Consider the following 23744-nt stretch of genomic DNA (forward strand, 5'->3'; position numbering starts at 1 on the left):
TGATCGTGTCCTGGGAATCTGCAAGCAAAACTGGTAGAAGCAATTTTTCCAGTTACTGAATGCAGCTGGTAGACACCGTGCCCTCAGGCCTGCTGTCCATGCTCCACTTGCAGATGTTGGGTAGCTGTTGGGGAGTCAGACATGGATTTGTGGGACCTTTTTGTGGGTTCAGCTTGTGATGGAAGAAGTTAGTGCTCAGCTTTGGCAACTGCCTGGTGCTTTTCAGGACACGGTGACCATGAGGCCACCCATCTCAATAGAGAAGCTTGCACTGTCTCCTCCCCTTGTAGATGGGAGGTGTCTCCCTTCTCCTGGCCCACCAGATGCTTCATTTCTCCTCAAAAACAAAGGTGCCTGGAGCTTGTGCCACCTCCCCAAAAATCCAGAGAGTAGGAGGCCAGTTTTACTTTAATCTTCATGCAGGTTTTTAGCCTAATCCTAAAGCATTGAGCTTTGTGCTCAGTCAGCCCTGTGGGAGGACAGCAGAGGAACAGGCAGGACTGCATCAGGAGCCCTGCAGCACCCGAGGGAGTCAGGGACGGGAGGGCCCCTGTCCTGACGCTGCCCCACGGCGGGTTTGATGTGGGCACAGCAAAGCACCGGTGGAATCGGCAGAACCGGCTGGTGGAGGTGGCACTGAGCTGGGGCTCTGCAGAGCAGCGCTCGGCTCCAGCGCACCCACAGACTGTCTGCGGGACAGCCACCATGATAAGATGGAGAAGGCTGATGTAGCTGCTGAGCGCTGCTGCTTTCGGAGCTCCTGTTGTCCTGCTGTGTTTGTCAGCCACGGTTAATGGTGGGGAGAGCTGGGTGTAGGTGCAGGCAGCTGGGAACCATCTCGGGCATGAAGAGGGGACAGGGGAAGCCCAGGCGTTCAGGGTGAGTTGGAGCATGAGTGGAACCTGCTGGAGTTGAGTACTTGGGATGAATCGAGTCGTTCATGAGCTGGACTTTTCCTTCCAAAGCAGGAGGCATCAGCTGAAGATTCTGCCCAGGCCATGAAGGTTTGAACCTGTGTTTCCCAGGGGAGATGCAGCCTCCACCATCAAAGCCATCCCACATTGCCTGAAGTGCTCGGTGTTTGCTGGTGCCATAAAGGGAGATTGTATCAGCACTGAGGGCAGTGCGACCTCAGCTGTTGGGGCTCGGTGCTGGTAGGATGCAGAACCCAAATACATGAAGGTATTTAGAAGCCCAAGGCTGGTCTGACAAGCTCCTGCTTCTCCCAGAGGAGACCGAATGACTTCTACCAGCTCATCTCTACTCCATCCCATCTGTGCCAGGTCTGGAGCTTCATTCAGACCACAGGCAACGGGGAGACAGGGTGGGTCATGGGGGGATGTGGAGAGTGCAAGAGGAGCTGGGGGATTGTTTCAGCCACAATGTACCAGCTTCCCTGATGTCACCTGGCCTTGGTACCTGCTGGTGCTGCAACTGCAAATAGTGCCCAAATACTGTGCTGGGGTGTCCTGTGATGAGTGCTATCCCTGCTCTCGGGGCAGGATAAGACAGCCAGACTCCATCCCCTCAAGGACAAGAGGGGCCTTTCAGAGTGGGTCCCTGCTGCCTGCAAGCAGCCTGAAAGAGAAGGAGGAGGTGAGGGGATCAGCTGGGGGTGCACTGGTGCAGAAGTGCTGCTTGTTTGCACATCTCCCCCACGCTGCTCCAAGGACATCCTTCCCTGGAGATCTGCAGGCAGCTCCCAGCCCCTCTGGACGCTTTGGCCAACGAAGAAGAGGGGAGAAGCTGTCCTGAGGCAGGAGCTGTGTGGATGTGGAGCCGTGGTGTGATGAAGGTACGATGTCATGGTGAGTCCCTCATCTCCCCCCCTTGTGTGCACCTTGGGACCAGGCCTGTGGGGACCTCCAGCAGGAGCAGGTAGGAGCAGGATGAGGCACGGTGGGGAGAGCTGGCAGAGACAACTCACCTGCACACACCGTGGCGGGGCTGAGCCTGCAGCCCCCCTGACCCATACCGGCCCTCACCCGAGCCCCACCAGGGCGGACGATGTGCACATCTCGCCGCCTCTCGGCAGCAGAGCAGCAGTGACCCCGCGTGGGCTGCGAGGGCTCCCGCACAGGTCCTGTGCTAGGAGGTGAACTCCACCGGCGCAGGGACACCCCTTCCCGCTGGCCGTGCTGGTCCCTTGGGTGGCTGGTCAGGCTGGAGCTGCTTGGCTTCCTCTTGTGGGCAGTGCCAGAGGTGCTTCCTGAGCGGAGCTCCTCCAGTGGACAAGTGCAAGCAAAAGGCCAGGGCGCTGCCCTTGACATGTGCCCGGTGTTCTGTGTTGAGGTACAGGGAGCTGGCCAACAAGCTCAGCTCTCCGGCAGCAAGGGCAATGCCGTTAGCACCGCTGCCTGTGTCCAAGGACAGCTCTGATAGCACAGCTGTAGAACTGGCCTTGAAGGGAGAGAACTGAGGATGCCTCATGGGGAGCTTCCTCTGCCCTGATCCCCACCCTCACACCAGCCCGTGCGCCTTGACTGCAGCCCGCTGTGGGGCCATGCATGCTCATCGGGTCACTGTCAGCGGTCCTGCTCTGCTCCCGTGGCACAGTGCCCTGCCGGTCCCACTGCCAGCTCGGCTCCAGCTCGCCTGTCCAGCGCAGCATCCTGCCCCTGCCGCTCCCCAGCAGTGAGCCAGGTGAGTTCATGGCACTGCTCACACCGAGCTGGGGCTGGTCTGAGCCATTGGAACAGGCTGCCGAGGGCAGGGCTGGAGTCACCGCGACTGGAAGTGCTCACACACCGCGCAGACAAGGCGCTTAGTGACATGGGTTAGTGGTGGCCTCGGCAGCGCTGGCGAACGGCTGCACTTGATGATCTTAAAGGTCTTTTCCAACCCGGTTGGTTCTGTCATTCTATGAACTTCAGCCTGCAAACATTTGTGCTCCTCTGTGTCCGTTTGGCTTTGGCGTTAACCTAGCATGAGACTGAAAGAAGAACCCCCAGGATTCGATTTGGATCCGCAGGGTTCCGCTCGTCGGAACGAGCACCCGCGGCCGCTCTCCCCGGAGCCCCGCTGCGGCCCGGCGGGAGGGGCGCGGGGCCTCCCATGGCCGGCAGCCGGAGGCTGGGCGCTCCCTGCGGGCAGTGCCGCTGCGCGGGGTAACGGGCGGCTCCCGCCCCGCCGCGGCCACCCCAGAGCCCGGCCCCACAGCGCGGGGCGAGCGCGCCCCTCGGGCCGCGAGAGGAGGCGGAACCCCGCGCCCCGCCCCTCCGCTGGCGGCGCCGCATCGGGGCGGCCATTTTGTGTCGCTGCGCGGTCGGTGGCGCTGGGCTCGGCGCGCAGCGGGGCCCGGGGCGGGTCGGCTCCGTTCTAACCCTTTTTCCCGTACAGATCCCTCGGTAAGAGCGCGGCGGCGCCCGGGCGGGCCGGGCCGCCTGCCCTGCCCAGCGCTGCGGGCCCGCGGCGTGGCGAGGCGAGGGGAGGGAGGCCGGGCGCGGCGCGGCTGGCACGCGTCCCCGCGCACAAAGGGCCGGGCCGGGCGGCGCCTCCCGCGCTGCGGGCCTGGGGCGCCGAGCGGGGCCGCTTCCGCCTCGCCGCGGCCCGGCGCGCTGAGGCCGAGGGGTCCGGGCCGGCCCCCGTCCGCTCCTTTGCTCCCTTGCTCCTTTGCTCCCTTCCTCCTTCCCTCCGGCCGCGCCCCGAGCCCCGCGGGGCTGCGCGGGCAGGTGAGTATGTGCGGGCCGAGGGCCCGGCCGTCGGAGGCGGTCAAGTGACCTTGCGGCGGTGCCGGAGCCCGAGCGGGGGCTGTGGCGGCGGCCGGGAGCGGCGGGAGTTGCGGTACCGTTGTCGGCGCCTCGGCCCTTGGGCGCGGAGCCGGCCCCGGGGGTATTCAGCCGGGCGCCGGCCGGTGCTCCTCGCCTGGCCCCGGGGGATGGAGCGGGAAGGAACCTCGCGTAGGGCAGGCACACCGCAGGGTGTCACCGCGCCGGGTGCGTCTCTGCAGGCGGTACCGCCGGTTGGAGGCTGCGGTGTCCCGGGAAGGCTGGAGAATGTCTCCATGCCGCCGCGTTTTGTCCCTTCAGGATGTCTTTGTGGAGCACAAATACCGGTGGATCCTTGCCCTGACCCAAGCGCTGCTTCATATTATACCTGTTAAAGCGTGTGATTGGGAGGCACCATGTTTTCTCCTGATAGGCCTAGGTTCAGCCATGGCTTATTGCAGTCGATGTGCATTATTGCATGGACGTGCGGACTGTGGTCATAGCAGGGCTTGGTTAGTCAAAGCAGACTCTCAGTTTTGGGAAATGGTTGTATCTGTTTTACTTACTGAAAATCCTCCTGGTATCAGAGGTGTTTCTATGATCCCAGGCTGTTGCTTCTACCTGAAATGCTTGAAAATAGATCAGGATATTTAAATGTTGATGAGTCCAGGCTGGATTAAATAAACATCTTTCTGTGTACAGAAACTGGTGGTTTATGCTGTAGGAGAATAAACCGAACTGTTAAAAACGGCGCTAATGGCTTAAAGTAACCTTTTGTTAGCTGTCTGTACAGAAGCTTGTAATTGAGCATCGCTAACAGAAATGCTTTGGACGTTCATTTAAGCTTCTCTAATTGAGCAAGGATCCTTTCACAGGACCAGTTTCCAAAGAAAGCCACGTGAGAAGACTTGCAGCAAGAATCACTTGTGGTATAATTTAATCTTGGTGTAACTTTTTCCATAGTTCTGGAATTGAAGGTGATTCACTTGTTACTGACCTGAATCAGCCTGTGGAAGCGCTCAGTGTATTCTTGCGGATCAGTTTGCTGATGTCTCCTGAATGGAAGTAAAGTTTGACTTGAGCAGCCTGAGAGTAAAATCTGCTTGCTTTTGTAATCCAGAGTAATTCATTAAGGTCAAGCTTGGAATGAGGCTGGAATAGTAATTGCTCATAACAGTGCTGCCTTGACTGAAACGTAAGAAGCATGTAATTAATTCTTACCGTTAATTGGATAAATTCTCTGAAGCACTTTCTTTTGCTCTTGTAATTCCTGGATAACCTATGCAGTGATATTGACCTAAATTCTCCCCCTTGGTCAGGGAAGGAGGGTGCGATCCCTGGTTTAATTGTCAGGGGTAATAATATGTAACCACATATTTTATTTATGACTGCATCTCCAGGAGCTATGTACTGTGTGTCGCTGTGATTTGTCACACCTTGACGGGAGCTGTTGCTGTAGGAAAGCTGTCCTGTCACTTGTCTCCTCATTTCTGCCTGTATGGCACTGCCCTGAGCAGATGTGAGCACTTGTGCAAGTATTGCGAGCTGAGCTAAAGAGTGTGCGTGAAGTAGGGGGGCGGATTTATTGTTCAGCCTCACAAGTGGTTGTCATGAGTGTGTTCTTGATGGTTGCCTAATTGTGTGGGTGCAGTGGTTTAGTTAAACAAAAAAAGTTGTGTATACTTTGTGCTTAATGGTACATCATATTGACAAGTCTTATGCAGTGCTTTTGTAATAGTTCATTCAGCAGCTGAACAAGTCTACTTCTTTCTTTTTTGTTTCAATTTATCCCTTATCATCTTTGTACTTCTGTTCCTTGCTTGCCTGCAGGTTTATTTTGACTCGTGCTTCCTGTAGGAAGAGACTTGTTTCAGGTAAGAAATAGCTCTTGGTCTGGCCTTGCTGTCAAAATGCCAATAGCTGCATCACCTGTATGTTCCAAAAAACCTTTTGGAACTGGTGGCTCTTTATTTTATGAATGCAAGATCATGCACATCTGGGTGTATAATGTGTCCGTGCTGACTGACTGCAGATGTGCGTGGCAGAAAATAATGCATGTTGGAATATAAGTACTCTTTGAGGCTTGATGTTTGTTGCCATGCGTTTGTGTGGTTTTACTGGGCTTGAGCGCTTTCAGCCAGCCTTGTTTCAGAATAGCCAGCTGCAGTCTGCCTTGTTTTAAGGACTCCATTTCACGTGGGTTTATGAAACTGGTTAAAAAGAGGTACAACTGTCTCCATCTGTGCCTTTAGCTCTTATAACGCAGCTACCTGCATTTTAACATCAGTTAGTGTGGTTTGTTTATTCAGTGTGAAGTCAGTACCAAAGGGCTTTCCTGATCTTGTTGCTGATGTTAAAATCCTAGTTTTAAAATGGACTTCTCTTTCTTCTACTTGGCACTTGCTTCCCAAGGAGATGGAGATCATCCTCTTGTTCCACAGGGTGATCATGTCAGGAAGCTGTCTTGAACACCTCTAGTGCTCCGGTTGTAGAACTGAGCATCCTTAGCAAGCAGCCTTGAAGTGCACCTATTTCTTCTTGTAATAAACCAAGGGAGTTTCATTCTTCCCAGTGTGGCACAGACACAAATGATTTGTCTGCTTAATGAGCTGTCTTAAATGAAGACCAAATCAAAGCTCATGGCAGTGTAACTTGCAGGATTTCCCTTGATTTGAGATTAAAATGTCTTCTTTATCAGCAAGTAAGGTAGACCTGACTCTGTCCAGTCAGGAGGGAAGTGAGTAATGAAACTGAGAATGCCACGTGTGTCAGAACACTATATATACTGACTGACTGACTGACTGACTGGCAGTGATGCCCTGTGGGGGAGTTCAGTGGCCAGTATTGCAGGTGATATAAATCATCTATGAAAAATATTTCTCAAACTTTCTTTTTATGGATTTTACAGGTAGATTTCTTCTAAGAGTCAGAAGCCCAACTCCGGTTACTGCTGCAGGTACCGTTATCAGATTATTTTTGTGCTTTCCTATTGACTCCTTCTGGTTTTGGTCAGAATCTTTTCCTCTCGTAGCTGAAATACATGTTGATACCAGCTGATACGAAAAGCCTTAGGTTCAGCAGTCTGCTGTAAGTATATAGGGTGCTGCTGGAACAACCAGAGCAACCTCAAAGCCAGGGGCGGGACATTTGGTCAAAACTGAGGAGTAAATTGGTCAGCTTACTGACCAGCATGTAGCCTGAAGTATTAAATACCCATCTGAAATGTGGATTTCTCTATAACACCAAGGTCTTACTTGCAGTAGGGATGTAGGTGGCAGTACTTCAGACCTACTTAATACTGATGTTTGTACTGACTTTGAAACGCTGGCATTGGGTGCAGAACAGTATTAGACTCAGTAATCTAAATGTTGTAGCCAAGCAGACAATGAGCAGGCAAATCAAATTCTTGGTCCCTACCCATTTCTTAAGGGTATGTTCTTTTAAGAAGAAACTGGTTCTTTGCAAAATACTGAGATTGACGCGTGAGGTTTTGAGCTCATGTGTGCTTCCTTTCCTCATCTGTCATGCAAGGCCACTCTCTGACAGTTAGCACCTGGACCAGGGTGTGCAATAGGTTCAGCCTTAGGCTGCTGCAACACCAGCTTAAGCCAAATGAATACAGTCTCACTGTAAGTAAGTTTGTCCAGGGAGACCTGCAGGGTGTTGTTTTTGTTGATTTTGCTTCTGAGCAAGTGTAGAATGGCAAAGAGAATCGGTCCACTCTTTTCCTGATTCCGTTTTGATTTGATAAAGGCATTCTAAGCCTCTGGCTACCTGTTTAGCAGGGCAAAAGTGCCTTCTGAGGACAGTTACACTTGGTGCATTCAGAGCCATGAAGTAGCTGCATACAGCTTCACTTCAGGTAGAAAACCAGGAGGAATTGCATTGGTGTGCCCAGTCTGTGGGCTGTGTTAGGCTTCTTGGAATAATGCAAACGGCTGTAGCTTGTTTCTGCCACTTGTGCAGTCTGGAGAAGCCCTGCATGTCTTAACATGAATGTTAATGAAGAAACTGTTATTTCTCATATGACCAGAACGCAGATCCCTCTGCCACATGATGAATGTGGTTTATCCAACTGAGGATGTCCTCACTGACAGGAGAGGGCTGTGTTTGGTCATCTTGGCTCGTGTTTGCTCATGTGGCTAGACATGCATGGATTGATGAGGTGAACTCTCATGACCTGGAGACTGTGCTTCCACAAGGTACAATGCAGCTTGCTTGAGCTCTCTGCAGGTCTTTGTAGTTGTTAAACGGGTGAACTCTTAATTTCCTTGAGAGAGTTCTTACTGCCTGATACATGAATTTGCACCTTAAAATATCCTTCACACTAAATATATTCTTTCTTAACTAAGAAGATCTAAAACCAGAGATGCTTAGAGTTGCTAGAAGCTTTTTCAGCGAGATAAGTGTTTAAAGTGATTCTCCCCCATTTGTTATGCTGCTTTTTTGTGGTGTTGGAATTATTTCTGAATGCAAGAAGGTTTTTTTTTAATGTGTCTCTGACTAGTTGAAAAGCTATTTCTACATATTCAGAAAGAATCAGTCTTACTGTGGTATGCCTTGAAAACCCAGGCTTGTGGAATCAGAGTATTCCTGTGATTTTAATCTTGTTGAAGGCTTGTATCTCACCTCAGGTATAGGTTTGTTGTTTTGTGTTTTATAAATAACCTGTAAGTACTGGAGGATGACTTGTTAAAGTTCATTAACCATCATGATATTGCATCAGAAAGCCACTGGTATGAGCAGGAATTGTGTGTTACATCAGAAGTGAATCAGTGGTATGAATCCCAGCCTGCTGTAGTCGTTTGGCAAAAGCATTTTGATGTACTTCCAAATCTAGAACACTCTGGTGTTCTGACCCTTCCACTCGGATTTGGCAGTTTCAGTTTTGTTTGTAGGCTGCTTCTCATACTTGGTATTTCAGAATGGAGGCTTTCTCTTTTTTTAGCTGCTGTCCTCAGAGTTAAAGATTGTTTGGAAGATGGGAGTATAATTGCAGTGGTATTTGTCTGGGTTTCTCAGTAGTAGCTCTCATAAAACTGAAAGGAAAAGAAGGTGTTAGATTTGGGGCAGATTGATTGCATTTAGCTATCTTTGAAGGTTTCAGAAAATTTACTTGAAAGTGTTACCTGCCTTGTGGTGGTTAAATAGAGAAGTGGGGAGAGCAGGTAAGTATTTCTGCAGTTGTAGCAGAGGAAGGGAAAGGAACAAAAAAGGCAAAAGAGATAAAGGGGTGGAGATGATGAGCTCGTGATGGTCATCTGTGCTGCATCTTTAGCCTGGCATTTCAACTAGAATCACCAAGTAAAACTGGCTGTTATTTCCTTGAAGTGCAGCATAAGGTGCACTTAACATGTCAGTGAGCTGTTCTTTAGGTATTTGCAGGCAGTACCTTGAATTTGGAGTTACTTGCATATATGAGGTTTGGTAGTTACACTGCCCACTAGCTTAGTTAATGGGGTGATTCTGAAATACCTGCTGCATCAAAGTAGGAGTGATGGTAAAGGTGCTACTGGCTTCTGTTTGGCAAAGCATAAGTGTTGGAGAAATTTGATGTGGGTGTGTGGATGCAGCGTCTTTAAGGATCTCTTGAAGTTTCTAATTTGGCTCACAGCAGCCTGCTGACCCTGGGTACTGAAATATCTTCAGATTAAATGGGTGTTCCAGAGGTGTTATTGTATGATTGGGGTATCGTTTGTGTAGAGAAGATACTTCTTTGAACTCTAAACTACTTAAAGTTTTGGAATTCACATGACTTATGTTTTTCCTTCCCTATAGTCGTACAACAGTGTTTGGAATGCTTGCAGCCAGATAAGGAACGAGTTTCTTCTTGGTGAGTATAAGCATGGATCCTTGTTCTTGTTAATTACAGCTTTTCTTTAAGCTTTTTAAGTTTTACTTTAAAGTTCAGATTTTTCTTAATTCTTGCACAGCCACTGTGGATAGCATTTCTCTAAATTAAATCCTTACATTCTTGAAACAAAGACTGCACATTTTCAGTTGGTGGAAAAAACGGCAGTTTTGTTCAAGTAGACTTTTTTGAATGTGGTTTTATTTAGGAAAAACCTGCTTTATTTCCTGTGACTTAAACACTTTTCCCAAATCTTTTGGTTCTTCAGTGCTCAGGAGTGTTTGTCTTTTAGTGTGACATGAAGAAAGAGGAGAAACCAGAACAGCTAAATGAGAGATGATCGCACGATTGAAAAGAGTTCTTTTCAGCAATGAGTATTTCTTTAATTGCACTTGGTAATTCAAATAGGTTTTAATATAGAAAAATAGTTTTTCTGCTCAATTGCCCATGTTCATAATTTTGGCTGCCATGCTGGTCTGTGCCACTCTCGCCACCAGTTTGAACTGACAGCACAGTTATTGTTGGGAGGATAGAAATGACATTCTCACTGTCGTGTGATCTTAGGCAGGGTGTGAGGATCTTGCTTTGGGGAGGGTAACTTACATGTGCTGACCCCTTTTTACTTTGTCATAGAGTACTTTAGTCTTGCCTGAAGAAGGGAGTAAATGTAGATTATTTTTTTTATTGGTGTTGGTTTTGTTAGTCTACTGTAAAGGAAGAATAGGAGTCGGAGATGAAATACTTCGTACCTCTTGTGGTTTGAGGGAATGTTTTAGTGTTGAGGAATTATCTGTGCAGTGTTATTCTCGGGGAAATTTTCAGTATCAGTTCAGGATCCAATTTCACTGTTGTGTTGCTCAGTCAAAGAATTTGCCTGTGTAGTTGTTGGTTGAATCTGGGAAACTTTCTAAGCAAGAGGTGAGTGCTGGTTAAGATCTAATTGAGGTTTGTACACGGTGCAGATAAGAACTGCATGTAGTCCGGTGTCTGGTTTGAAATGCCTTTTGCATAGAAGAAGGGAGGTGATGCAGTATTCCTTGGAATTTGTTGGTAGTGTCTTCACGGCCAGTTCAGATCTTTCCCATTTCTGCTCCTGTTGCATTAAAAAAAAATCCAACTTGACTGAAAATCTGAGGCATTGTGTTGTGAAGTACCAGTGCTAAGGACATCTGAAACTTGGGGTTGTGTCCTAAAACTTACTCATCTTACTATGAAATAGTATGCATAAACAACACATGAGGCAGGAGCATAGGGATCTTCAGGTGAACAGCTGGTACAGAACCTTTGAGTTAGCGCTTTAACAGGGTGAGGGTTTATTTCTGGCTTTATATGAGGGTAGAATACAGTGAGGCATACTTCATGGTTACAGTGCTGCTGTAGGCAAACCTGGTAGGCAGATTTTGACTCTGCAGGCAATAGAGGTCTGTTGGTTTTGGCACTGACTTGGGAAGCTGATCACAAGTTTTAAAAGTGGTCTTCAGATGTTTGTGAGACTTGCACTTAGTCTTCCTCAGGTGCCATTAGGACTGTACAATGTAAATGGTGTCTGTAAATGCTGTTTTGTAGTCTGATATAGCCATTACCTTTTCTTATCTGCAGGTGTGTGGCTTCAGCACAGCATGGCTGTGGTCATCCACTTGCAAGGTCTTCCGATTGTGGTGGGGACCACGGACTTCTCTGGATTGACCATCCCTGATGGGGGCGTGCATGTTGTAGGGGGTGCCCTGGGTGAGGCTTTCATTGTTTTACCACTGATGAAGATGTGAGGCTTGGTGTCATGCATGCAGATGGTGAAAGATCAGAACTAACTATTGCAGAACAATAAAACCTGATGCGCAAAGTGTGACTGGATTTAGTCGTTGGCCGTTTCAGAGTGGGCATATAGATATGCTAGCAGTTGAAACGGTGTCTGCTGCTGGAGAACAGTAGAGTCAGTTTAGGTGACCTGTAAACCTGTTACGGCATCGAAGCTGCTTATACTGCTATATATGAAGGCAGCAAAACAAGCTTGTGCCTTGTTGCTTGTATAGAAGCTGCAAATAAAATCTTGGGGCTGCCTTCAGTGTCAAAGTGCAGTTAAACCTGTGCTGCATTTCCAGTGAGCACAGGGCAATGTCTTGCTGGTTGCTTCTATACCCTGGTTTTGCCAGTGCTTGTTATTAACCCGCTGTCCTACCATGCAGTCCTACTGAATCACCAGTGATGTAGAATCCCTGAGAGGCATTGGACAGCAAGCTCACCATCCAGAATAAAACTTAATACTGCTTTACACTGAAAGCTTATATTTATGTCAAAGTTCACCATGCTTCTTTCTCAAGTCAAATAACTGTGTTTTTCATGGAGTTCCTCTTTGTTGTGCTCTGATGAGGGGGAATTGTGAGTTTTGCACAAATACACTGAAGAATTAAGTTGTTAAGAGTCTGGATTGTGGGAGTGTATTTGTCATTCTTCTGAGCTGCTTATGCAGTATTGAACTGAGACAGTATGAAGTTTGGAAGGAGGACTGAGTTTGAAGGCGAGGGTTTTGGTTTGATAGTTCATGCCCATAGGTGTTTAACCATACCTACAAGTGATTTGGAAAATGGTGTTTGCAAAGGTAGGTAATGTTTGAAGAAGGCTGCAATGGATCTGCTGTTTCCGGAGAGAAAACAGTAGAGGCTGTTATTAGTGAAAGTTTGCCATGACTGCTTGGTTTTTTGCTCTGTATGATAACGTGAAAGACTCCTCCAGTTTCCAGAGGAACCCTCTCCTGTTTAGCACTAGTGATGTGCCAGACTTGGGGCTCAGCACTGACAGCTTAAAACAGGAGAGAATAAGAATGGCTGCAGGTATACAGAACCTGCATTGTTAGCAGAGCAGAAAGTGTGTTCTGGGATGAAAATAATGATCCCTAAAGGGATCAATACTAATGTAACTGTATTCCCATTTGCATTGCCCTCATAGAAATGTGCTTTCCTAATTGGTACCTTTTACGTATCTGAATAGTTGAATAATCTTCAAAAACTAAATTACCGGGTGACTTTTGGGATGGGAAGAAGAGGCTCTCCCGTTTAAATGACAGGTGTGTACTTTCAGTGATGTAGAAATATTTTCTGTTGGAAATAGTAACTTGTTTAAATCATGGACTGCCTGTACCTGAAACAGGTCTAATCCTCATAGTGGAATAAGAAGCTTTGGAGAAAAGCCATACAGCTTTGGGGATAGACCTGGTATCTATCCCTTGTTTTAATTGTGGTCTTGAGCACTTGAGAATAATGGATTCCCAGGGTTACCGAAGTGAAAAGCCTGCTCTGTCTCAGTTTGGTTACCGAGTTAGTACAAATTCATTTTCTGCTGAAGAAGATCTTAGAAGAGATGTTTGGGTGAAGTGTTCTTTCCAAGTTGTAGTTATGACTCTGTCTTTAGTCTGGGGTTGGTTGTTAATAATGTATTTTGATGTACTTCAAGGTTTTTAAGTAGTCCTTGCAGGGGAGGACAGAGGCTGAAACTCTTGAAGCGGAGGCAAGTCCTTGTGTTAGTGCTGTCTTTCTAAGAAACAAAGTTCTCTGCATGGTCAGGGTGGTGCTGGTGAAATGCGGATGGGATTTAGTGGTGCCTCTTTGCCTTGTTTGTGAAGAGCTGTGTGATGGCTCCCTGTGAAGCTCATGTCATACATCATTTCAGTCTTCCTCTACAGCTGTGTGTTTTGGGTTAACTTGTTGAGGTACTCTATTGAGTAATTTCTCTTGTAATGTTCTACCAAGTGTGTATCTGCCTGAGGAAGCTGTTCCTGAATTCAGCTGCGAAACAAAAAGCCTGCTGTGCAGGGCTTGCTGAGTCCTGCTGTGTCAGGGTGCCTCCGTGGCCAGACTCGGGAAGTGGCCTGGTGTAGGGTGTGTTGATGGAGTAGCTTTGTCTTGTGATAGGAGCTTTATGACTTTCCTAAAGATCTCTTCTTTTCTGAACCACATTTGAACTTGAGAGTAGTTCTTCATAAAATAATATCGGTCCTTTTGGAGATGCAGCTCAGTTGGTATCGTTGCTGCTTATGCATTGTGTAAAACAAATTGCTGCTGCTTATTTCTGTTGCCAGTGCATGTCTCTGTTCTTCTAGTGTAAGACTAGAAAGGTTTTTAATTAAAAATTTATATGTCTTTAACTGAATCATCAAGGCACAATCTTATTGTAAGGAGGACAGTACAGAATAAAGCAATTCATATTTTTGGACCTTGTGAGCTTGAAGACTACAGGAATGGGTTTTGTATCTTACAGCTGCGGGAAATGACTGACAAAAACTCGGGGAAAATAGCTCCTCATCAAGCTTTCCAGTACATGTACCTTGAGAGAAACTGCTTTGGCAAGATTTCTTAAACCTTCTGTATCATCTGTTGAAAACATGTCTCAATGAAGAGTATTTTCTGGTTAAAATGGAGAAGGGGGAAGAAAGCAATGCAGACAACGCAGGCAGCATAGACAGCCTTCTAAAACTGGTCAAACTACGTGTTTCTGGCTTGTTTGAACTCTTACTGCGTTTGTAGTGATGAGGCGACATAGTGTGCTGGAGTGTTTCACTATCATGGTAGCTGTGAAAGCTTCTTATTGTGTTTGGTTTTGCCCACTTCCTGTTTACAGGATTCCTTGTTTTCATCCACACTGGGAGGGGGGAGAGGATATTATGAAACTTCCAACTCAGCTGGGAATAAACTTTGGGTTGCAGAGTTCTCAACTGACCTGGAACTTGGACCGATGGACGGAGGTTGAGCTTCAATGTTTCATGGTCCAGTAGCTCCCATTTGGAACGCGTTTTTGGCATGGTTCTGCACACTGTCACTTGGGAACGCTGGTTGGAGATAATCATCCCCATTACTTCCTGCAAATCGCAAATACAGAGGTCCCGTAACATCTAGCTTTTGGGGGATTATGGTACTTAAGCTTATCTTGTATATGTCTTGATTAGTGATTGATATTTAATTGCATTTTTCAGGGGAATAAAATCAGCAGTGTTGATATTACAAAATGACAAAACATCCTCCGAATAGAAGAGGGATCAACTTTGAGGTGGGAGCCCAGTTGGAAGCCCGTGACAGATTAAAAAACTGGTATTTTTTTTAAAACCATTCATATTATATTAACTCTAAGTCTTTAATATCTTAAACATTTTGTATTGGTACCATATTTAGAGTCCTGGTCATTGGTTTGTAGGAAAGTAGTTAACTGATAAACGTTTATATACCAGTGGTTGTAATGGGCACTAGATGGTGATGTGTTGTGCTAGTCCTTAAAAAGAAGTGTACTGGTGCTGTGTCTGTTTGGGAAACAGGGCTACTCATAAATCCAGTGGGACTTGACTTTGGTACTTGTGAATTCACCCCAAGTTCTGTGCTATACGGAGAGAGAAATCCTTTGCAGTACAGAACACCCAGGGTAGTTCCTCGCTGCTTCCTTCACTATTGCTGGTGTGAACTCAGAGGCTTTGAAGTTGGCTTGAAATTGTTATGGCCCTTGCTCATTTGAGGGTGGTTAGAGTTAGAATAAAGAATTGGGTAAGGAAACATACTCCACACTGAGACGTCTTCTCTGGAGCCTGTCTTGCAGACTCCAGCTGTGAGGAAGAGTAGGAAGGGGAAAAGGGCCTAAAAGCTACTTGAGCTAGCTTTGAGCCTTCTAAATGATTGTTGTAGGAAGTTAGCTCAAAAGCTAGCATTGAATAATGCACAGGGAATGAAGCATACAGTGAAAATTGCTGGATTCAAAGGCTTCTTAAATACAGGAATTTGTTTTTAAAGAGCCTACGTGGGTTAGACTTGATTGTACTTCAGGCTCTGAAACCTGCTGGTGGGTTAAGTGTACAGAAATCTGTGTTGAAAACCATGTGGACATTCCATAAGGATGGAGCACTGCCTTAGACATAGTGTGCTTGTTCCAAAGCATCTTAATTGCATGCAGAGTATTTATCCCCTTTCCAGGTACAAGGGGATTGGAATTGTGAAAATAAGTAAGCAGCTCTTTTGGAAAGAATGTGAAGTACAGCATTAACTCATGCTTGCATGTTATGTTGGCCTTCCTGCATAACCAGCCTTAGGTAGGGCTTCAGTCTGAATCTGCATGTATCTTTGTATTCTTGAGCTTTGTTTGTACAGCAAAAGAAATTGTCATGCCTACAAAAATGAGTTTTCTTGGCCTGTCTGTGCTGCAGGCTTATTAAGATGCAGTTCAGTATAGATTGTGTTTGAGTAAGCCTAATAACTTGTGTCCGTAACGATCATCCTTCTGACATGTTTAGGTAACAACAGTATCTCAAAGTATGGCATACAGCTCTTAGATGGGAAAACTTTGGTAGATTCAGCACCTGCTATACTTTCTGTGTATTCCTTGGCTTAAACTTGAATGTTGGATATGATGCATGTCCAAAACCAAGCTGTGTTGTTTGCTTTTTGAAAACACTTGAACTTAAATTACCTGTCTTATTGTGACAGTGAATTGTAACTCCTTGATCTTGCATCTTAGTTATTAACTCTCCCATTCTGAAAGCTTTCTTTTGCATGCCAAGCTTTTGAAACCTGGTTCAGAAAGTCTGTGTTTGCTTGGCTGGTTATCTGTGTGTGTGCTTTCAGGGTTTGTGAACCAAAATTGTTAAGAGCTGGGGATCTGTTTTCTCTTAGCAATATCAGTGCTGATGGGCTGACACCTCCCCAGGTGTGGATTTGTAGAGGACAGGCTACTTGCTCATTTCCCCTGCTGCTTTCACCTGCCATTCTATGAGCAGGACCACTCTGGCACCAGTGTGCTCCTTTTACATGGATGCAAAACTTTGTTTGCTGGAAGTTGCTTTTTCTGGTGCTAGACCTTCAGAGGTCCAGGCTTTTCTGGTGTGTACTTGTTGTGGTGTTGGCTCTTAAACATGGGCAGAAGTTTCTTGTTTGCTCGATGGGCTGGCTTTAATTCCTGCGCTCAGTACTGCTTCTCTTCTCAGAGGGCAGTAGTGCTTTGGGAAGTATTTCATCTCAAAGCACTGTTTACCTGCCTTTCCTTGCAGTGGCTTGCACCCTGAAATGACAGTTCAGGACTTTCAGGGTGTTTGATTGTGATGCCAACCCTGTTGAAGAGGAAGAAGAAATGTGTATGCCAGCAGAGTAGCCAGTGCAGTCTTCTCCTTGCCAAAGGGCTAAGTGAATTTTGTATCTTTAGAGCTCTTACTGATTTGTGTTTACTCTGGAATCATAACGTTCTGGAAGTGCGCTTCAGTTCCTGGTGCAGTTGTTTGTCACCTCTTAGACTCGAACTCCAGTGAGTACACTGAGTACTTTTGGTACTTGGCTTAGTTCTCAGGACTTGGTTGATGCAGCAAAGCTGTCTCGAAAGCCTTGTGATGGTGTCTGTTGACCTTGGGGCGCTGAAGATCTCTGGCCATCAGGCAGTGCCTCTGTGCATGCTGAAAGGTCTGTTTGGTACATAGTGGTGGAGTTCAGAGGATGGAGCTGTGGGACTGCACTTGTGATGCAGTCCTAAACGGAGAGATCCCAGAGATCTTGCTGTGATGATGTACGTGCACATGCTGTCCTGCTTGAATTGAGTTGGGTTTTGCATTGGATCATTTGAACTCCTCAGTGCTGACTGACTGCAGGCATCCTCTCTTACTGAAAAGAGCATGGCTGCACTGGATGCCTGCAGTAGATGATGGCACTTGTTGTGTTACCTGTTGTAATAACACCTCTTCAAGTTCACTCTGTGTGACTAAAATGGATTTTAAGAGACTTCTGGTTGAGGCTCTTGGATATTGAGAAGAAAATTAGTATGTTGGAGTACTGTACTACCCTGTTAAGGCTTGCCTTGTCAGTCCCATGGGTTTAATTGTTCATGCAGGACTTTGTGCTGCACTGGATACTGACTTTTGTTCATTACTTAGTGATCGACAGTTATTGAGGTATGTAAGAATATACTATAATAGAACTGTGTTGTTATATGTAGAAAGACTGTGACTGTTCCCCCCTTGTGAACCTGTGCAGAGTAGTCCCTGGAATTACCTAAATGCGAAATACATTGACTGTCACACAAAAGAAGCCATTTCATTCCTGGGAAGCTGGTAACCAGTTAGAGATGTCCCTGCCCTAAGTATCTCCCATTTGTCTTCCTCTCTTCCACAGCCTTTGCTGCATGTGTTTTGGTAATATATTGGGATGAACTAAGGGCATAGCTTGAGGCACGTGGCAGCGAGTGTTAAGGCAGGCATTAGTCTCTGGTGTGGCCTTTTTGGGCACATCCTGACCGGACATACAGATTGGCTGAAGAATTTCAGTTTTAGGTGGCTTTTCATCCTTGGAGGAGTGTAGAGTGATAGTCTGTGTTGCCTTAAATCTTAATTCCTGCATGTCTGGGGTTTATTTTGAGCATCAGGCTTGATCCTGTTGAGATGCCATTTCTTTCTATTGCCACTTGTGCTATCCTTTTAAATGTGATTTATCAGGTAAAGAATACTTGTGGAATTGTTTGTTGTTGGGTTTTGGTTTTGGTTTTTTCCTCAGGGGCGTTTCCTTTCTTCCACAAATAACTGAAAATGCTGACAAGAAGATTTTCTCCTGGCACTACTGTTGCAGAGGGGGAAACATCAATACTTGGGGTGTTACCTTCAGTTGGGAGAGTGAAATATGCTGTGATTCTGAAATACTCGCTGAAGTCAAGAAATTACCAATGCAATTAAAGAAATGCAGAGTTTTTAAGGTCTTCCTGATCAGAAACAGCTTGATCTGAAGCATCTCAGATTCCTTTTGTAAAATACTGGGGCATTTTTATTTAAAATTCCCAGGACTTTGCAGATGAAGTTTAACTTTGAGAATATAAAACTTAAATGAGCTTTAGAGTGCCTGCCGGGCTTTTGCAGTTACACTGGGAAGATGATTCATGGTGCCTGTTGATGGATGTCTCAGAGAAGTGAGTGTATTCCAGGTGTTATCCTTGCGAAGAGGGAGCTGGAGCTATCATTTCTTTCTAATATGTGGAATTTCTAGGTGTAGGGAAGGATTTCCTGATTCTAGTTATATTTTTTTCCATCCCAGACTAAGAACTCGGTTGTCTCCTCTTCCTGCAGCCAGTATTTGCTTTGGCTGTTCACTTTGGGATTTGTTGTGAGCTGAGCTTAATCATTTTGTAGTATCTTTATTGCTTATACAAGTTATAAATCGAGTAATATTAAGATGGTAGAAACTAAAGGTTAGAGTGTAGTTACTCTGCTCCCCGTAGCACCTGCACCTGATGAAACAGATCTTCAGATATTTTGCTCTTGATCATGCAGAAGGCTCCATCTGTGTAATGTTTTATGCTGTAGTTGAGTGCCTGAGGCCACTTACCTTGTTCTTAATTGGAATATTTTAATCTACCTTTTGACCAGGTATCCAGCTCACATTGAAGAAATTGATTATGAAGAAGGAAAAGTGCTTATCCATTTCAAACGCTGGAACCATAGATATGATGAATGGTTTTGTTGGGACAGTCCTTATTTGCGTCCCTTAGAGAAAATACAGTTAAGAAAAGAAGGATTACAGGAGGAAGAAGGTTGTGCAGTAAGTAGAAAATAGAGGACATTTGAGTGTGTAACAATTTAATATGCAATTATATGAATTATGACCATTAAAATGCTTCAGTGTTGCTTGCTCTATGAGTTTTACAGTCTAGTCTAAGTATTGGAAAACAATTTAGATGTTTTAATGAAGTTACAGATTTCAGTAATTCTCAGATGAAAACACTTCTATCTTGTAGGGATTTCATATAAATGATCAGGTGTTGGCATGCTGGTCTGATTGTCGCTTCTATCCAGCCAAAGTTACTTCTGTTAACAAAGATGGTAAGGAGTCACTTCTTGTTTTGTCACACTTGTTAGTAATGCATTTCTGATCGTATTCTAACCTCTTGTGAAGGTGGAGAGAGTACAGCAGACAGAAAACTGCTGTGAAAAGCTCTATTTTCAGTTGTAGTTTTTAGTCTGCCATCAAGTTTTTTTAACCTAACCTCTCATTCGGTTTATGACATAAAAGAACTTTCTGCTGGGTCAGTAATTGCTTTAAGTATATATTTGGGAAAAGCTGTTTCTTCTGGAGTTTATTGTCAAGAGATACATGCAATTGCAGTAAAACTGGTGTCAGAGCTGCAAAACCCCTTTATGAATGGAAAAACCAGCACAGTCATGCTTCTCCTCATCCTTTTTTAATATCAGTAAGGAATCATGAAGGACTTGTGCTGTGCTTTCTTCAGATTGTATATTCTAAGATTAAGAAGAAAAAGTCTGTGTAATTATCTGTTGGAGTATTCCCCCGAAGCTGTTTGAGAGGCAGGTATATCAAAGGAGCAACGCTAAGTTTAGACATGCATCTTTATGCTTACCAGAATTGGGTTTTTGGTAATGTCAGTTTTGCCCTTACCTGGCCTGTGATAAGACCTCTGCTGTTGAAGATTCTAACAACACAGATAAGGCAGCTTTTATCTATAATACAGCTAGAGTATTGGAGCAAATACTCTGTTAAGTATCTTGTTTTCAAATTTTAGGTACATACACTGTGAAGTTTTATGATGGTGTAGTCCAGACTGTCAAAAACATTCATGTCAAAGCTATTTCCAAAGATCAGGTAAATATTGTGTGTTTGCTACTGGAATATTCTGAGTTGAATTGAATATTGTGCCTGGTTGAGAAATAATTCTGCCATATTTAACCTTAATTGTATGAAGTTGAAGAATCTTAAGAACTATTGTGCATAAGAAAGGCAAAATATTTAGTCTTTCCTATCTCCTTTAGGGAGTCTCATGTTTCTGCATAGCTTTGGGTAGGTCGTGAAAGGACTTTGTTTTCTTCATTTAACGACTGGGAAAATTTCTCTTAACCCAAGAGATAAGTTTTATGTTAAAACATTTTGTTCTCTCCTTCAGCATAAAAAACATAAAGAGAGAATTTCCTAGTGAGCTCTGGTTACACAATCGGAAACAAAGCTTAAAAATACTTGAGCCACTGCAGAGCTCAAGATTCAGTGGTGAGTGTAAGTTACTTAAAGTGTGGATTCAGGTACAGTACAGATGCAGCAGCATTCTGGCAGGAAATGGAAAGTGTCTTGTTCCTGTTCATCAGTAGGAGAGAGCCCCAGACCACCTGATTTCCAAAGGCAGCAGTATAAGCTGGTTGTTCTTTAATGTGAGTGTTTCTCTGTTCCTGTGTAGAGGGTGTAGGATGCTATATTGAACAGTCATGGTAAATGCCAATGACTTGCACTGTGAATGTACTTATACAAGGACACACAGCTTTTAAGAGTTCGGGAATATCAAGAGACAATTCAGACATACTGTATTTGTGGTTTAGTTTCTTGAGAATAATTTGATTGAGATGGTTTGTGAGTGTTCCAGTACCACATACCTGCTTCAAATGGAATTGTTCTGTGAGCAGCACAGCTGATGAAACCTGAGGCACATGACAACAAAGAAACAGCAAATCTCTTTGCCATTGAGTTGTGAAAAGATTGAATCTGAATCTCTTGCAGTGTCCTGTGAAAGCTGCATGGGTCCTTGAACAGCTCAAGTGCCTCTGAATTTTAATCTGTGGTTTACAATAAATTCTGTCCTCTGAAAAATGGGACAAGGATGCAAGTCTGCTAAATGCAGCAGTGAGGGAGGACTCTGAGATTGCAGTAAGTTAATTTTCATATGTTGTTCTCTTTATTCTAGAATATTGTGGGTAATGCTAAGCCGAAGGAAAGAGGTAATGAAATTCCATCATCTCCTGAAAAGCAGGAGAAATTTAAAGAACAGAGGAAAGCAACAGGTAATGCAAAGAAAGACAAGGATGAAAAGACATTAAAGACTGAGAAAAGAGTTAAGCAACCTGATAAAGAAGGAAAATTGATAGGCATTTCAGAAAAAGGCAAGGTCTCGGAAAAGAATATATCTAAGAATGGAAAAGAAGATAAGGAGAATATATCAGAGAATGATATGGAATATTCAATAGATACACAAATTGAGAAGAAGCCAGAGAATGACAGCATAAAGAGTCCACAAGAAAACGTGAAAGAAACTAAACGAAAACGTGGAAGACCACCAGTAACTCCTCCAACGGGTATGTATCTAAACATAAATGTTTAGGCCGTATATCAGAACCCTTGTGAACTTACCTAAAGGAACAAGAAGTGTCTTGCTCTTTCACAGCCTCAGTCTCTAGAAGCTCACAGAAATGTTTAAACTCATCTTTGTTCAGGCTTGGTTAGGACAGCTGAGAGCATCCTTGTCAGGCAGGTTTGGAGCTTCAGTGGTTTGGTCAGAGATTACATTTAGACAGATAATCTTCATATGTTATAAGCCATGTCTACAGCAGGATTAAATGCTAATGTGTAGACTTTGGAAAGCCAGGTGAAACTCTTGATGCAAGTCCAGTATTGTAAGCTGTGAGGCTTGGGAATTTGTTTTACAGCTTCACATCCAGTCAATTTTGTTCTCTATCTGAACGTGTAGAGCAAAGTTCTCAGACGCTGCAGCCCATCACTTTGGAGTTAAGACGTCGGAAAATACCTAAAGGAGGTGAAATTCCACCAAAGCGCCCCAGGATTGAAAAGAATTTATGTGAGTATTTCTTGGTGTTCAGCTCTCACAGTATTTGTACGTACAGGTTCTTGAAGCTTAAGTGGAGTGGGAAAAAAAGTCTGTAATACTGACCTTGAACCGTGATACATGCAATGGCTGAAATGTGTCACCTATTCTTCTTCCATTGGTCATTTGTATGCAGCATCATTGTGCCTGAATTTCCTCCTAAGTTTTGGAAGCTGGGTTTATATAAAGGATCCACAAGCTGTGAATCTTGATGCAGAAGGAGAGGCAGCAATTATATTGTAATACACAGGAGATTATAAAAGCCTTTTTCTAGTTACAGAAACTTTAACTACTAGATGGAGGGCTTACCACATTGCTTAGCAAAGAAACTTTAATGCTAGGTAAATTTCCACATCAGTGCAGTCTAATAGCTTTTACTTTATCTTGGTATACTGTGTAGTGATGTTGAGCTTGAGTGTGTTGATGAGAAAAGACAATTACATTAGTGGTGAAGATCTGAGGAAAGCTGTCTTTCCCTTCCTTAGGTCCACAAATGTTAAAACTTCAGTGTGCATAGAGTCAAAGTTGGTTTGTGTCTGAATTATCCCATCTAACTTCTGGTATTACTAATGTCAGTGGGACAGTTGCTGTTTAAAGCAGTGTTTTACCAGTAAGGTATTGATCTGTATTCTTACTTTAGATCTATTTCTAAAAGAAAAGTTGAGGGACCTGTAACATAACTGTTAATATGATTGTAGCTTTTACAGAGAGGTCTGATCTCCAGGGCTGTGTAACTTTGCTGTTATCCTCAGTCCTTAAATACATTTTCAGACTGCCACTGGAAGATCTTTAAAGTTTGTTTGTGAGCTATTTAGTAATCCTGTAACTGCATGGTACCATTACATTTGTGTGTTCCAGCTCAAGATAAATTGAAGAGCTCTTCAGGTAACCCTGAAAAAGACCAGATCAGGAGACGATCTTCAAGACTCTCATCTGGTATTAGCCAAGAGATTTTAAATACAGATCATGTCACAACTTCAACAGAAATTCAGCATTGGAAAGATGCAGTATCTGACCAAAAGGAGCCTGAGAAGGGTAAGCAGCTTCCTGGTACACTCTTGTGGCAGTCATCTAGTTGTAAGCATGATACTTGTGTATCTTGCAGGCTCTTTAGCTGCAACTGAAACCTGGTTACATCAGCAGTGCAGAGAAAACTCAAGTTTATATCTTTCTGTGCAGCCCTGATTGCCTTTTGCTTTTGATTCCCTCTCCCATCAGTAATCCTAGTATTCCCTTTGCATGGTTGGAGCTCTTCCAGCAGAGGGATGACTGGCCTTGCAAAAGGAGAGCTCCATAGGCTGTAAAATAACGTAAAGGAAATGTGGTAGTTTGTTTTGTGGTGGCAGTTTTGGGTTTGTTTTTTTTTTTTTTAAAGATGCAGGTTATGCTTGTGAAAATGAGGTAATTACAAAGTTTTCACACTTTGAGATTGAAGCAGTAACCCAAATGCTAAGCTTACAGTTTAATCCTCTTGTTCAGCCTCAAACAGGATGCTTTTATTCTTAGACTGGGTGGAGATGCCCAGTGCTTCACTGCCTTTCCCTTTCAGGGGGAGCTCTGATAATGGTTTGAGGAGACCTGTCCCATTTTGG

General features: G+C 44.8%; 1 protein-coding gene across 6 annotated transcripts in view; it reads left to right on the plus strand.

The window, feature by feature from the left end:
• The first annotated feature begins 6609 nt into the window (after nucleotides 1–6609).
• Nucleotides 6610–23744, plus strand: part of PHF20 (PHD finger protein 20) — a 47557-nt gene continuing 30422 nt past the window's right edge. For 5 of the 6 annotated variants that reach the window (XM_061441718.1, XM_061441720.1, XM_061441721.1 and 2 more), the window contains exons 1-9: nucleotides 6610–6663; nucleotides 9486–9540; nucleotides 14522–14636; nucleotides 18923–19094; nucleotides 19291–19375; nucleotides 20074–20153; nucleotides 21238–21625; nucleotides 22018–22125; nucleotides 23011–23187. In XM_061441718.1, the coding sequence (XP_061297702.1) occupies nucleotides 14554–14636; nucleotides 18923–19094; nucleotides 19291–19375; nucleotides 20074–20153; nucleotides 21238–21625; nucleotides 22018–22125; nucleotides 23011–23187 (1093 nt within the window). In that variant the 5' untranslated portion in view covers nucleotides 6610–6663; nucleotides 9486–9540; nucleotides 14522–14553. Of the gene's footprint in view, nucleotides 6664–9485; nucleotides 9541–11157; nucleotides 11287–14521; nucleotides 14637–18922; nucleotides 19095–19290; nucleotides 19376–20073; nucleotides 20154–21237; nucleotides 21626–22017; nucleotides 22126–23010; nucleotides 23188–23744 lie in introns of all 6 variants that reach the window. The other variant, XM_061441719.1, reaches the window with a different exon arrangement.

Source organism: Pezoporus flaviventris, unplaced genomic scaffold (genome assembly GCF_033815535.1).
Source record: "Pezoporus flaviventris isolate CSIRO_AGI_PZ_B2104156 unplaced genomic scaffold, CSIRO_AGI_Pfla_v1 ptg000213l, whole genome shotgun sequence".
NCBI lineage: Eukaryota > Metazoa > Chordata > Aves > Psittaciformes > Psittacidae > Pezoporus > Pezoporus flaviventris.